General features: G+C 36.5%; 1 protein-coding gene across 1 annotated transcript; it reads right to left on the reverse strand.

Annotated features, from left to right (window-relative positions):
* Window positions 1–889: 889 nt before the first annotated feature.
* On the reverse strand, window positions 890–1369 carry LOC112004446 (TMV resistance protein N-like). Its single transcript, XM_065764959.1, has one exon. The coding sequence runs from the start codon at window positions 1367–1369 to the stop codon at window positions 890–892; it is 480 nt and encodes a 159-aa protein (XP_065621031.1).
* Between the last annotated feature and the right edge of the window lie 15753 nt (window positions 1370–17122).

Consider the following 17122-nt stretch of genomic DNA (forward strand, 5'->3'; position numbering starts at 1 on the left):
TTGTTGTTGTTTGTTATTGTTAAATTTAATCGTCTATTTATTTATTTTTATTGAGACTCAAAAATATTAATGAAAACACTAGAGGATATTTAATGTTATGAAATGATAGTACTTAAAAGAATAACAGATTTTTAAAAAATAAAAAATAAAAAAGAACAATAGAAAGATCAAAGTAACTTAGAGGTGAACAGAAAATCTGATGACCTGGAGGCACAAAGTAAATGTTTTCCTTTACAATATTTTCCCCTACAAGAGTTGTTAAAGGGTCACTATAAATTTGTTTCTAGAATAGAATCAAATCTATTGGGTTTTATAAATATCAATTTTAGAGAATACACATAGAATTTCTTGTGTTTCTAAGAGAAAATCAAGAGAGAGGCTATTGAAAATGAGAGTTACAATCACTTATTTATCATGGGTAAAGTGTTATAATTGTAAAAAAAAATAGTTTGAAACATTTTTTTAACATCCACAAACGTTTATATTTCAAGTGGTACAACTTTTGAACACAAAATTGCAGAAAACGCAATTTTATATAATCTCAATTGACGTTTGGTCAACATTTAGTCAACCGAACTTATGTATAGGGACTTATAGAGAGCATCACCTCTCTCTCAGTTGATCCAACTCTCAATTACACTTGGGTCGACCCAGCTCTAAGTTTAACTTCATCATTTACCTTATTTTCCACTTGTTTACTACGATTTCCTTAACTCTACCTTCACTAAAGAGGTATTAACATTTTTCACATAAAAAAATAGGGATTAAAGATAATTTATCCACTACCAAAGTGGAATCAAACTTGTATAACGACCTATATTTTGTGTTTTTCCTAAATTATGTGCTTTAAAATATATCATAAAAATGAAGAATAAAGGGTTAAGAGTGGTTACCCATTTCCTAAATGCCATCCAGACAAATTGGCTGCTTCAGTTAGAGCATTCCTCCATTTTTGAACAATTTCAGAGTTAGATTGGAATCTTTTCTCGTGTTTGTCAAACTCTGCTTCAAGATCCCCCTTCTGGTAACGAAGGTCTGACGGATCAACATCATAAAAAATGGGATGCATAAGGTGACCCTTTGATTTCACACATTGAAGAATCTCAACAAGTTCATTTAGGCACCATGTAGATGATACATAGTTTCTAGAGAATATGACAAGTGAGAATCTGGACTCTCCAATTGCTGTGAGAAGAGCTGGAGAAATTTCTTCCCCCTTCTTAAGCTTCTCACTATCTCTGTAGACATTAATACCAGAACGAAGCAAATAGTTATATAAATGACTTGTGAAGTTATTACGGGTATCCTCACCTCTAAAACTCAAGAAAACATCGTACTTCCATTTACGGTGATTAGTTGAGGAAGCCATAGTCATGATAGATTCACTCATTTGTGATAAGCAAGAAGCACAAATTGCATTGTCCTCGTCTTTATAATAATATAATAATAATTGATGTAATTACCTAAACCTATGTACGTAGTTTATCATTCTTCTAATTACTTACTAACAGAATCTTGCACACTTTTACTTTTTCTCCTAAAGCTAAAGCTTTTTTCTTTCCTTTTTTCTCCTAAAGCTAAAGCTTTTTTCTTTCCTTTTTTATTTATAAGAGTTTAGAGGGACAGTTTTTCCACCAAACAGATTTTCCACCAATCTCTTCACACCACACACACAAACCTTATACGCTATGTTTGTGCTGTGGTGCGCTCGAAGTGACGGGTTTTTCTTTTGTAGCACAATCACATCTACTTTTTTGCCTTTTAACTGGGCTCCGAACTCCCTTGAGAGCCACGAGAATGACTGGCGGTCCAGTCTCTTTATTTTTTGATGGTCTGGCGGTCCGGTCTAAATAATTTGAGAGAGAGAGAGAGGGAAGAATGATAAAAGGATTTTGTTAATGTGCCCTTAAAGATACACTATCATTTTTATTTTTTTTTTAAAAAATTTCTCGAAAATTAAAAAAATACTGTCAACTTTTTTAATTTCTGAGCAAATGTTTTAAAAAATAAATGGCTTAGAACATACATTAACCAGACCTATGATAAAATAAAAAATAAGTAATTGGAATCTTGTACAGAGAGAGACACAAACAGATAGATATTCGTCTTGTAATTCACTCTAATAAGTACATTTTAATAATTAAAATAATGAGAGATGTTACATTTACAACATTTTTATAACAAATTACAGGTGGTTAGTTGTTATTAGTTCAAATTTGAAACTAACACTAAGATTACTTTTTTGCCTCAACAATAACAACCAGTAATAACTTGCCACTAGGGATTTGTTATAAAAATGTTGTAGACATATCATTTCTCTAAAAGAATTTGCTTTAAATGTAACTTTCATATGAAAGTCCTTATAATGTTAGAATAGTAAACTTAGTTTTGGGGTAGTTTATTTTATTGAAATTGAAAATTTTTTATTGATCGCTTATTTTGTTGAAATTGAAATTTTTTTTTTTTTTACTGAAAGTACTATAAATAAAGATAAAAGTTGGCTAAAATAGTACAGTGGGGTACATGAATAGTACCAAAAAATACAATAAAACTCATAAATAATAACAAAAATAAGTTAAATAATAAAATAAGTTGACAAAAATAATTTTTACCAAACCCACGTACACTTATTAAGAATCTATTAGTAAAATTCAAGATATTTCAAAAAATATCACTATTTATATTAAATGATTTTAAACTTATGTCGTTGATAAAAATAAAATACTATATGACATGCTTAATTAAAATTATTATTTAATTTTAGTGATCTTAGTAAACCTATTCTCAAATAAATAAATAAATATATTTATTATTAACCGATGCACCATATGGACATACCGCCAATTAATTAATTGTGTCGAATATATTTTATAAATTTGATATGTAATTTTGAAACTTTAGATTTTAATTTGTTAGTTTTGAAATTTTAAAGCTTAATTTATTACTTTTTTTAAATTTTAGGGTCTAATTATTTGTTAGTATTTTAAAAATTATCTAATTTAATATTATACTTTTTAAAATTTTATGCTCTATTTTGTTACCTTTGAAATCTTTCCTTTTAATTTGTAAAACCCCTACACTATAAGACTTATATGGTAATTATTTCAATAGCTCTTATTCCTTATAGGACAAAATTTAGCTATAAAATTCGTTGTAACCTAAGGCTATATACTTACTCAATATCTTTTTATTGGACGTAAATTTTGATAAATCTACCATTAGATTACATCTTCTTCTTATATCCTCCATACTTACAAAATTTTCAGAAAGTTAAAGATCAATAGCTATGTCATCAATAAATTGTTTAAATTGCAAATTTTGTAGTTTAAAATTATGCATAAAATATAAACTTATAGATCATATAGTAAATAATATCCAATTAACACAAAATTTGCTATGTCTATTAAGAGTGTAAAAAAACATGCAATTCAACGGTTAGATTTTCAAAATATGTAATAGTGTTTATTTTATTGAGTAAGGTTGTAGCCTTAAACTACAACAAATTTTGTAACTAAACTTTGTCCTTCCTTATATTGCCCTCAGCCTTTTTTTTTTTTTTTTTTGAAAAAAAGTAGGAATTTTATCAATAACAGATTTACGTCAAGGTAAAGTAATGCATGAGCAGATTTGATCTCTCCCCTATTCAAACAATAACAGTATTTTGGCATACAAGTAGGGCAAGCACAATTGCTCCTGTAATAAGCACCATGAAGCTTTCCACCCTCCGAAGATAAAAGTTTTCATACTTTGATTTTTTTTTCTTTTTTTTCTTTTTTTGACAGATAGGATAAAATTTAAATCTATAGTATCTACTTTGTGATAATTGCTTTTATCATATGGTGTCCATCATCAGGCTAACACAATTGGTTTTTTTGTGTAGGCATGGTTTGAACTATAAATCTTTTATTCAACAAGAGTCAATTAAACTAACTAGAACCCATGTACTTTAATTGTTAGTAACTATGAATTAGATCCTTTGTTCCATTATTATAATGATATAAAAATTAGAGAAATGATATGTCTACAACAATTTTACAACATTTTTACAACAAATCCTAAGTGGCAGGTTATTACTGATTGTTATTATTGGGGCAAAAAAGTAATCTTAGTGTTAGTTTCAAATTTGAACCAATAACAATTAACCACCTATGATTTGTTGTAAAAATGTTGTAAAATTGTTGTAAACGTAGCATCTCTCTAAAAATTATATTTATAGTTAATTGAGATTATGGAGAAATCTTGAGCATAATAATGAGTTCAAAATATGAAAAAACACTGAAGGTTGTTTAATAAATTAAACTAAGTATGAAAAAACAAATTATGGTTTGCTTTTATATTAGATTTTACATGATAATTACAATTGTTTATTTACTTCATTATAAATATCAGTTAATTTTTTTTCTTTCCATATTGGCTTTTAGTTAAAACACTAAAATCGTTTAAGGAGTAATTACACTCCCCTCTCTTGAGGTATGGAGAAATGACACCCCACCCAAACTTGAAGGAAAAAACACTTTCCGCCCTTAATGGTCAATTAACCAAACTTTGTTCAATTAATAAAAATGTTAACCTGCACTTTGCTTAGGGGAAGTTTTTTAAAATTACTTAATTTCATAATTAAAATTCAGTGCTTTTAGTTTTTAATTAAAGTGTTAAAATATTATTTGTGAATTTTCCTCATTAATTTTTCTTCTAGTCTCAACGGGTTATGGAGAGAGTTGTTGTTGCAGGTGTTTTGGTACTTCATAAATTTTGCCTTTTTATTCTAAATTTAACAATTTTTTTTTTACTAACCACAGTTAAACTTTTATAAAGAATTTCTTAAAAATTTAGAATATTTTATTACTAATATAAACAAAAGTAGGGGGAGTGTTAATTTCCTCAAATCTCAAAGGAGGAAAGTGTGTGTGTGTGTGTGTGTGTGTGTGTGTGTGTGTTTTCCCTCTTTAGGTTTGGGGTGGAGTGTCATTCCCCCAAACCTCAAAGAAGAGGAGTGTAATTACCCCAACATTTAAAATTTTGTAATTAATCTTTGATCATTTATTAATAAAATTCTCATTAATCTTTAGGGCTAGTCATATTTGTCATAAATCCGAAGGGAAATTATTTTGTACTCTCGGAGTACCATAAATGCGTATTCCCACCTCTCACATGAATAGCAGGTCCAATAATTAAATTCATAGCGGGACCCACCATTCATGTGAGAGGAGAGAGTACACATTTATGATACTCCGGGAGTACCTAATAATTTTCCAAATCTGAAAGATTAATTATCATAAAATCCAAAAGATTAATTATGGAAGACAATTAAGCACTAATGGGAAGATATTTCCTAAAAGATAATAGTATTAAATGCATTAAATGCTAATAGATTTCTCATAAAAGATGATAGTCAATTAGGTTTAAATCTCTAATTTGAATCTACTTCATTTTGATAAGGAAAATTTTAATGTTCTAATTGAATATTAAAATCTTTCTGATAATCAAACTTTAATGACGTAAGATGTCTAATTTGAATTTGAACTTGGAAGTCAATTAAGGAAAAGACAAGTAATTAATGAGATAACTAAATGCAAATCTTTTCTAAAAGATGTAAGGGTCTTAATTCTAAAATAGTTGGCATGATAAGACATTAATGATTGAAAATCAAGAAATCATATTGCCTAATGGATTGAAAATAATTGAATTTGTATTTAAAAGCCGACTAGGAAAGCACAAAACACTTAATGACTCTATTAATGTGATGTTTCTTCCTAAAGACTTGAATATCTGAATTCAGAATAAATTGATATCTAAGATAATAAAGTCTTTTTTTTTTAATAAATTTATTGAGAAGAAAGTAATAAAGGTTAATTGATTGAAGAGATGTATTAAAAGGGAAGAGCATACTTTTTTTTTTTTTTTTACAAGATAGAATTCTACTCTAGCATAATCTAAGTGTATATGTGTGTGAAGCTCCCTTCTAGAGACTTGAACCCCGGCCCTTACCCCCCACACCCACAAGCACTTATACTTGTGGAGTAACCATCGCACCAAGAGTGTACGATGGTGGGAAGAGCATACTTAAAGATTAAGAATGCATTTAATAATTAATGTTAAGTTTATTAACAAAAATAAATTCAAGGCCTAATGACAAAACTTCATTCCAATTAAGTGTCACTCATTCATAAGACTTAGTCATTAACTTTCATTAAGAATTAAACACTTTGTTTGATATCCACATGCATGTGCATTCATGCATCTACATTGTTGGATACTCACATGCTCACACACTTGGATGATGACATGTTTATATGTCTTAATGCTTACTTGCTTATGTGGTTGGATGTTCACACATTTGGATGTTTGTTCGCTCTCAAGCTTTGAGGACCAAGCTTAAATGATCATGCGCTTGGATTGTAACGTGCACATATACTTGGATGTCCACATGCTTATATGCCCACATGTTCACATGTCTTCATGCTTGGATGCTTATGTGTCTCATATGCTTGGATATTCACATGTCCATATGTCCATATGCTCACATGTTTGGATATTCATATGCTTTCATGTTCACGTGCTTGGTTGCTCACATGCACACATGCTTATATGCTCATAAGATCACATGTTTGGATGTTTACATGCTTATTCGTTCACATGTTCATATGCTAAAAATTTTCATATGTTCATAGTCCCTATGCTCACATGTTTGGATATCCACATGCTTCAATGTTCACATTCTTGGTTGTTCAAATGCTCACATGTTTGGATGTTCACATGCTTACAATTTTGAATGTTCACATACTTCCATGCAAACATGATCAGATATCCATATGCTCATCCATTCCTTTGATCTTCACATGATTGTTTGTCTTCCACATGATCCATATTTTGCCTTTTGATTTATCTAATCCACATGCAAGGACAGAGTCAAGACTCAGAGTTAGGAGCAAAAATATAAACAAAAAAATATATATCATTATGAAACTCCAAAAAACATATGACTATGCAATCCAAGATCATGTTTTAATTCCAACGAACTCATATCAACCGTTTGAAATTTTGTTTGAGAATTTTCCTCAATAAGGACATTGACATTTTCCTCAATAGGGATGTCATGATTTTCCTCAATTGGAACATTGGCATTTACCGGAATGGGAATCTTAATATTAGTGGTTGGCAAAGTTGCACTACTAGTATTGGTTTCTAAATCATTTGAATATTTCCTTTTGAAAAAAATCAAACAATGTAGTTAACTTTCCCATAATCTACAAATCAAATATAAGTTGAATATATCATCTCATTATATGTTCAATATTAATCTACAAAGTACAAATTATTGCGGCATTATGAAAACAACACAAGACTACAAATCAACTAAATTTATTAAATCTCAACAACTAACCATTTAATTTTAAAGTTGCAAATAGTCTCAACTTTATTGTTTTTTTAAAGACACTATGAGACAAGCAAGCGAATACAGACAAAATATCAAATGCACAGAAAATGGGATGGGTTAGTCAACTTTTCTTTTTTCAAAGTTATTACTTTAATGGTTTAACTTTATTAAAGAGAAAAAGATGGAGAATTAGTCATTAGATGCTCCCTATCATTAAATGGGGCACTAATCATAATAATAATGGAAGCATTATTGTGTCGAAAGGATTTCCACTACTCCTAGACAAAGACTTGAGGGCACCACAACACAATACCCTAAATTTGATTGAATTGTTTGAATGTTTTATGTGGCCATTTGTTGAGTCCTACATTTGGTGTTTATTAGGTGTATCTTGAATTTATAAATTGTGTGCACCCAGTATAAGGTTAACAGGCTCTACCTATACTTGGGCTTACAATCTATTTATATTGTGGGCTTTTGATTTCTTACTATGGGTAATCCTATGCTACCCAGTTGCACACTCTTGTTCTGCAAATCCTTCTCTTTTTCCTCACAAAGTTGCTCCCTTTTCTCTTGATATAGTTGCTCATTTCTCTCTGTTCTCTCCAGAATTGCCAACCCCCACTCCTCACTCTATTCTCTTATTTATAGCTCGAGATAAATGGAGTTGTTATGATTACTCCTTGATCTCACTCGTGTGAGTGGGGGTCCAATTCCATTAGTCCTAAGTGGATGTTCTGTTGGGAATAGTGGTAATGGCATTGGGACTGATTCCTGCCTCTAAAAGGCTGTTCGGCAACGATATTACCTAAGGCAATACCAGGCTGCCGAGACCTTATACCTCTAAGTAATAACACTCCCGACCAAGTTAGAGTTGATCGGGAACGACTGACTTTTGACATTCAAGACAGAATGGTCTTATTTCGGTTTTTGGCTTCAAATTTGGCCTCAAGGTGTGCCCGGGTCAAGGTCACGGGTCCACTGTGGAGAGCGTCAGGTATTGTGCCACAAGGTTGGGGCCCAAGCCCAATAGGCCTGAGGCCCTGTCCCATACAAAGGGTCGAGGTTATGGTCCATACCACAAGGACAGGGCCCAAGGCCTACCAGGCTTGGGGCCCTACCTCGTACAATATCCCCCCCTTGATTTGTGTCCGGCTACCAAGAATGAATCAAGGATGACAAGCGCTAGAGACCCCTCGGGAAGCTCAAGCGTTAGTTACTGAATGGATAGGATGGTCATTAATGCGCTCTCAATAGAGGTGTTACGCCAAGCTGTCAGGATTAACCGCCATCATAACCTGATGGTTCGTGAACCAAGGTTACATATGTGGGGATTACAAAAAGAATTTAAAAGGGTTTTCTCGCCTCTCTGCTCCATTAAATGCTCCCATCCTATAAATAGTCCATGTTCCTCTTTTAGATCACTCTTGGCTTCCCTAGTCTTCAAAATTTCTCTATATCAAGCATTCTTCTCCGGTGCATAAATCCTTCAATCAAGATCACCCATTCCTAGAGCCCACAGTAAGTTTCTCTACTCCTTCCTCTTTCAATTTTTTTCCTTCACTTTAGAGTTTAAGAATGGGATTTTCTCATCTTCTATCTATTGAGGTGTCTTTAGCTAACTTTAGAGAGGTTTTCAACATCCCTGGGGATGTGGATGTGGCTTATTGTCACGAGGGCGACATTGCTCTCCATCGATGTTCTGGGTCCAACACAATGTTTTTCCTTTTGATGGCTATCCTAGAGGGAGGGGTTAGGTTACCCGTGGACCCTCTTTTACTTAGTACTCTTAGGTTTTATGGTTTATGTCCTAATTAACTTCCCTCCAATTTTCACCGGGTCGTAAGTTACGTCAGTAGGTTAAATCGGATATACGAGTTATAGTTAAACCACCATGACATAAACTTTATGTACAGTTTGTGTGGCAATCTCAAGTCTAACTATTACTTAAAGGCTAGGGATGTACAGGTATGGCTTATTTCATGCCTACTCGATTCTAACAGAAACTCAGCCAGGGAATATGTTAGGGTGAGCGGCAATTGGCTTGTGGACGAGCTCCCCTGCCCACTATCGTCATGTGAAGTTGGTCGGTATCGAGCACCTTTATTCTTTTACTCGTGTTTTCCTTGTGATTTTTTTGCTTAAACAGGCACTAACCAGTTCTTGTATTATTTTACTGCAAACGGAGAAGGTTTAGGCCAGACATTAGAGTAGTGCACGTGAGGGATCTGAACTTCGTGCTCCAGTCTGAAATATTCGTGAATTCAAATGGGCAACTCCAAGCGTCGCATCTCATACTTGGCTGCACTCCCATCTACACTACTTAGCAAACCTTTGGGCAAGCTTTGCTGGTGGACAGCCTGCTGCTGTCGTACATAGACGTACAGCATGCCAATCTCCTTTCTCCTCAGTTAACTGTTGGTGAAGCCCAAGTCTTCAACCCCCGGTATACTACCACAGAGTCTCTTGCACTGATGAGGGATACCTCAGCTGATCTTGTATCCTAAAACCGCAGAGTCCACGTACTCGTTGGAAAGTGTGAAGCCCCAGTTCAAGTAGCCGAGCCAGCAGCAGCCAAGTCGGTTAATTCTTCGGAAGCAGAGGTCGGTCAAGGCGACAAGATGGTGACCAAGTGTACAATGACCACTGACCGGTTTTTGCCTAGTACCTGCCTTACAGCTCAGCCTCAACAGCCCCAAGGCAAGGATTTGACTCCCCCTCCTCTTGCCGGTCATACTAGAAAAAGACAACGCACTGCCAACCAACCACCTAGGGTTCCAAGGGATGCTCCCTCGAGGACCCTTCCTCAGGTATCCGGCGGGATCACAATCCGGGAGTCGACTGGTGATCCTCGACCCACTGCTCAGGTCAAGACCAACGTGGCATCTTCTTCTCAACCCGAGGCATGCTAGCAAACCACCTTCAAACTCAATAATGAGCCTTTGCCGATGTCTGCTAGTGTAAAAACATGGGTGCAGGGCGAAGGGGGGTAGGTTGCCCAAAGTTTAGTGCAAGGCCTCCTATTGCCTGAGGACGTTCACTTCTTCTTAGGTAGGATTGAAGAATCGTTGGCTAAGTGGCTGCAATGGCACACCATAGCGATAACTTTCTATCCCATTGTCAGGGGCAAAAAAGTTTCCTTTCCGACAAATGAGATTTATGTTGGGTTAGGGGGTCTAAACCGAAACTCAACGATGGGCTTGATGCATGGCCCAAAGGCTATTGATGAAGATCCAAGGAATCCACTGTATTTTATGCCTTGGGCCTAGATTAGAACTGAGAAGAGTAGCCCATAAACAATCCCTCCAGCAGATACGTCAGCATGATTGAAAAGCATACTGTAAGAAGTAGCCTAGTAGTAAAGTGTTTCTGCAGAAAATAGCCTAGCGGTAAAGTGTTTCTACAGAAGATAACTCAGCAGTGAAATGTCCCTCGGTAAAGTAAGGTAAAATAGGATAAATCTCCAGTTGTTAGCTATTTCACAGATTAAGGGAAATATCCACACTTTCAGACTCATCATCCGTTAGCTCTAAAGAAGAGTCTTCTAACACAACAATATGAGGGAAAAATTCTATAGTAACAGTTACATCATAATCATTGATAGTAAATGAATAAGTAAATATCATGGGTTCCATAATAAAAAAATAATGAGAAAAACTTAGTGTGAGATGAAGAGAAAGAGAGAGATCCCAGCTAGCGCAACAAGATCATTATGGTGCCAAGACATGCTCGTGAATATATAGTGAGTAATGAGTAGAGAGAGTCATTTGTGAGTAGTATGGGTAATGAGTGAGTAGTATAAGTAATGAGTGAGAGTGTATAGCAAAGCTAATGGAGCTTTCTACTGGGGTAAGTAAGTGTTTATAAGTAGAGCTATGAGAAGTGTCTGTGAGCTAGAAGCTAGGGAACTTAGTTTCTAAGCATGAAACTAAGAACCCAGTGACTTTTTTAGATCTTGGAGAAAGCTTAAACAGAGAGGTTAAGAAAAAAATCTTTTTCTGGTGTATGTCTTAGTGTATCTTGGTGTCTGAGTATCTTTTTGTGTGATGTTGGAGCATTAATAGAGAGTTCCTTTTATATCTGGGTTTTTAGGGGGTGATTAGCAAATAATCTTTGCTAAATCTTTCTCAATCTCTAGAAAATCCTTAGATAATCATTCTTATGATTTTAGCTAAGAGTGGTAAGCTTAACTTTCAGAAGGTTCTTGCTGTTTTGGGTAATAACAGCTGGGATTCTAGCTTAGCATTGAATACTGATTAGCCTTGGCTGATGGGATTAGAGCATGCTTTAGGCTAATGATCTTGGTTATGCTGCTGCTAGATTTAGAGTTTATTAGGGCAGATTGGACTACCCCAAGCCAGGTATCAACCTTGGAGCCCTTTCTGGGATCCCCTTGGTGTCCTCCAAACCACATTTCCCTAAGTTTCCCCATTTGGGGTTTATGTGCTTGGTCCATGAACTAGAGAATACACGTTTTTAGTATGAAAATGAACTAATTCCATGTTGCTTCAGGAGCTTTAAGGGCCTTGTCATAGCTGCTCTTGACTGGATGGGCTGGAGAAGAAAGAAATGACAGCTGGCTAAAACTTCCCAGCTTTCTGTTACATCAGTTTCAGCTTTATGTCACATGAGAAATGATGGGATTTCAGCTTGTGGAGGAAGGGTTTAACCCCTGATGGACACGTGTCCTCTTCTAATTTGATCGGACAAGTTTGGACTTGATAGGAAAGGGTCCCAGTTGTTTGATTGCGCTAAATTTTGGCTGGTTGGCTCATGTGACCTCTAGCTACTGGAATTTGTGTGTGAGCTGGGCTGGTCTAGCTGGTCTTTGTAGTTAAGCTTCCTTGGGCTTGGTTACACCTATAAAATGAGTAGTTTTACCATAGGTGATATTTCGTGGGCTTTTATGAATCTTGTAAGAGAGGTATTTCCTGAGAGATGAATAATCATATTTCCCATGAGTGTGGGATTTAGTATGTGTAAAACAAGTGTCAAAATAATGTTTGATTTTGTAAATATGTGCCAAAATAGCATTTGAGCTTTATGAAATAGTTGCCAAAATAACATTTGGGCTTTATAAAATCCAAAATAACATTTGGGCTTTATAAAATAAGTGTCAAATTAATAATAGTGTCAAATATTAATATTTAGGCTTTGTATGATAGTGCCAAATTAAGTATTTGGGCTTTGTGAAAATAGTGTCAAATTATCATTTGGGCTTTGTAAAAATAGTGCCAAATTAGCATTTGGGTTTTGTAATAATAAGTGCCAAATTATTATTTGGGCTTTGTGAAAGTAGGTGCCAAATTAGTATTTGAGCTTTGTAAAATATAGGTGCCAAATTAGTACTTGGGCTTTGTAAACATAGGTGCCAAATTATTATTTAGGCTTTGTAAAAATAGGTGCCAAATTAGTATTTGGGTTTTGTAAAATGATTTGAGATTTTTGTAAAAATATTGCTGTGTAGCAACAGACTTAGTAAAAGTGTCGTATCGTAATGGGCTTAGTAAGAGTGCCGTGTAGCAACGGACTTTAGAGGTGCCGCATCTTAGCGGGCTTTAGAGATACCGCATCGTAGTGGGCTTTGAAGATGCCGCATTATAGCGGGCTTTAGAGGTGTCGCATCGTAGCAGGCTTTAGAGGTGTCGCATCGTAGCGGGCTTTAGAGGTGCCATGTAGCAACGGCCTTTGTAAAGATGCCACATTGTAGCAGGCTTTAGAGATGCCATATCCTAGCGGGCTTTAAAGGTGCCGCATCGTAGCAGATTTTGAAGATGTCAATCGTAGCGGGCTTTGGAGGTGCCGTGTAGCAACGGGCATTGGAAAGGGTTTTGTTGGGCTTTTTGGATTTTCCCACAAGGTAAGTGCTTTTGGGCTTTTTATAGAGATGGTATAATTTCGTGGCTCAATATGGTAGCAATATGGTGAGTATTTTTGTGAAAAATCTTAGTTGGATAATATGTGGGATATAATGGGTAATATTTGTGAGGGCCCAAGGCAATTTATGGGCTTGTGTATGGAGTATTTATGAAGGCCCAATAACATGGAGAATATTTGGGTCATATATATGGGGAATATTTATATGGGTTTAAAATAATGTGTGGGCTTATGTGGGTATTTTTGTGAGTGGACTAGTAAAATCAAGGCCCAAAAATTTGAACCTCAACACCCATCCTTTTCCATTTGTTTTAATGCATGCATATTCTCTTTACCTTCATACTTGTCACTGTGTGTTACCAGGCTGCGCAGCTAACCTATGTCATCGACGAGAGGTTAAAGGAGACTGTCGAGGATGCTGAACAGGAGAAGGCCCTAAAAGATGTTGTGGTGGCCACAGCAAAGGAGAAGAGCAAAGATGTTGAGAAAGCTCAGTTGGTGGTGGAGAAAAGGTTAACCAAGATGGAGGTTAAGCTCGGGGGCACTGAGCTAAAATTGGCGAAGGCAGAAAACCTAAACTTGGCCTAAGCTGGTGAGATCACTGACCTGAAAGCGGCCCTTGAAGCCTACAAGGAAAAGTGGTACAATGAAGGCTTCGTGGATGCCAAAAACTCTGTGGAGCCCGTTGTCCATCAAGCCCGGCATCATGGGTTTAGGGAGGGGTGGTTGGCAGCCCTGCAAGCAATGGGAATGGCAGAAGATTCCCCATTGAGGAAACCTAAGCAAATTCCATACCCGGCTCCTCCTTCCCCCGTTTAGAGTCAAGTTGGTCCCACTAACAAGGACACCCCTAGTATGAGGGAGTTGGTGTGCGTGATTTCCACCCATATGGAGATGATTGATCTCAAGGTCACCAGCAACCTCAACACCACTGAGGATGTCCAAGCCTAGCCACCTCCCGCCAATCAGCCAACTGAGGATGCACTAAAACGGCAAGCCGAGGACGCAGTCCAGCTCCCTCACACTAATCCTTTAGTCTGATACTCAAATTTTTAGCCTGCCTTTGTTTTTTTACTTGTGTTTGATTTTTCCTTTCATTTGTTTGGTTTGCCTATAGTAACCGGGTTGTGGTGACAGAACAATGGTTTAACTCTTATTTCTATTTGCTTTATTGGATTAGTGACCAAAAAATTACCTTAGCTACATTTATAAATGATCATCATATTGTTACTAAGTTATTTTTTCCTGCCATGCCTTATTATTTTATTTTATTTTATCCCTAATGACCGGGTAGCATAATCAAGGCCTATCTCTAACCAGTGATAAAGACCACCCTCACTTGCCTTCAAATAGATAGGCTATATCTTTATCTAGTTGGTGACCGGGACCGAACTAAAAAAGGTTTGCTGTGTCTAGGGAAAATTAGCACCAAGCTCGCGCACACTCGGCAATAAAGATTAAATTTGATGCTTGCTTGTATATTTAATGAGAACAAATGCTAGGCTTCCATTCTTAAGGAAAGTAGGTGTTAAGTTCCCATCTGTTAGGTGATTGGGCCAAGCCAAGAACAAGATTTTTGTCACTAGGTCAATTTACCATAAGGTTTCCTCTTGCCCGAGGAATAGGTTTTTGTCCTTAGAATAATTTGATATAAAGTTTCCACCTGCTCGATGATTAGGATTGAACCGGGAGTAGGTTTTAGCCTTTAGAATAGTTTGATATAAGGTTTCCACCTGCTCGGTGATTAGGATTGAATCGGGAGTAGGTTTCAACCCTTAGAATAGTTTGATGTAAGGTTTCCACTTGCTTGGTGATTAGGATCGAATCAGGAGCAGGATTCGATCCTTAGAATAGTTTGATGTAAGGTTTCCACCTACTCGGTGATTAGGATCGAATCGGGAGCAGGATTCGATCCTTATAATCGTTTGATGTAAGGTTTCCACCTGCTCAGTGATTAGGATTGAACCGGGAGCAGGTTTCAGCCCTTATAATAGTTTGATGTAAGGTTTCCACCTGCTTCGTGATTAAGATCGAACCGGGAGCAAGTTTCAGCCCTTAGAATAGTTTGATGTAAGGTTTTCACTTGCTCGGTGATTAGGATGGAACCAGGAGCATGTTTCAGCCTTTAGAATAGTTTGATTTAAGTTTTCTATTTGCTCGGTGATTAGGATCAAACTGAGAGTAGGTTTCAATCCTTAGAATAGTTTAATGTAAGGTTTCCACCTACTCAGTGATTAGGATTGAATCGGGAGTAGGTTTCGGCCCTTAGAATAGTTTGATGTAAGGTTTCCACCTGCTTGGTGATTAGGATAGTTTGATGTAAGATTTCCACCTGCTCGGTGATTAGGATTGAACTGAGAGCTCGATGATTAGGATCTAACCGGGAGCAGGTTTCAACCTTTAGAATTGTTTGATGTAAGGTTTTCACTTGCTCGGTAATTAGGATCGAACCGGGAGTAGGTTTTGATCCTTAGAATAGTTTGATGTAAAGTTTCCACCTGCTCAGTGATTAGGATCGAACCAGGAACAGGTTTCGGCCTTTAGAATAGTTTGATGTAAGGTTTCCACCTACTTGGTGATTAGGATCGAACCGGGAGCAGGTTTCGGTAGGAGCAAGTTTCAGCCCTTAGAGTAGTTTGATGTTAGGTTTCCACCTGGTTGATGATTTGGATGGAACCAGGAGTAGGTTTCGGCCCTTAGAATAGTTTGATGTAAGGTTTCTACCTGCTTGGTAATTAAGATCGAACCGGGGGCTCGATGATTAAGATCAAACCTGGAGTAGGTTTCAGCCTTTAGAATAGTTTGATGTAAGGTTTCCGCCTGCTTGATTATTAGGATTGAACTAGGAGAAGGTTTCGGCCCTTAGAATAAATAGACTTAGCTCTCTTCACGTTTGCTGACCGGGGTTAATAAATTAACAATAATAGAACCGTAAGCACAAATACACCTGCATGGATAAACATTGCCTTCATGTTAATTAATATTACACACATATAACATAATACTCAACCCATACCCCTGTGCACTGATAATTAGTGGTAAAACTTCTTCAAATTGTGAGCATTCCATGGCTGAGGAAGTGGCCTTTCATCTAAGTCTTCCAAATAGTACGCTTTCACGCCAACAATGGCGGTAACTCTATAAGGTCCCTCCCAGGTCAGTGCTAACTTCCCTGCATTGACATCTCACGTGTTCCCTACTACCTTCCGAAGTACCAAATCTCCTACACTAAGCTCCCTTCTCCTTACGTCCCTGTTGTATCTCCAGGCAAGTCTTTGCTGATATTCTGCTAGTCGTATGGTCACTAATTCTCGATGTTACTCCAACAAGTTCAACTGTCTCACCATTAATTCCGCATTCTTGGCAGGGATGAATCTTGAAACCCGAGCACTGCATAAATTTATCTCGGCTGGCATGACTGATTCCACTCCACATGAAAGAGAAAACGGAGTCTCTCTGGTGGATCTCCTTGGAGTTGTTCGGTATGCCCACAGAACATTAGGTAACTCCTCTGCCCACTGACCCTTAGCACCCTCTAATCTTTTCTTTAACCCGTTCACAATGGCTTTGTTGGTGGCCTCGGCTTGGCCGTTTCTCTGTGGATATGCCAGGGTAGAGTACCTATTCCTGATGCCGAGGCTGTTACAAAATTTGCAGAAAGCTTTGCTATCAAACTGCAACCCATTATCTGACACTAGAGACTCTGGTACCTCGAACCTCATTACTATGTTTCTCCATACAAACTTCTTAACATCCACATCCCAGATGTTTGCCAACGCCTTTACCTCTGCCCATTTAGTGAAATACTCCACTGCTACTAAAACAAACCTTCGGTTTCCTTTAGCCCGAGGGAATGGATCAACAATA

Source organism: Quercus suber, unplaced genomic scaffold (assembly GCF_002906115.3).
Source record: "Quercus suber isolate HL8 unplaced genomic scaffold, Cork oak 2.0 scaffold_596, whole genome shotgun sequence".
In the NCBI taxonomy this organism is placed as follows: Eukaryota; Viridiplantae; Streptophyta; class Magnoliopsida; order Fagales; family Fagaceae; genus Quercus; species Quercus suber.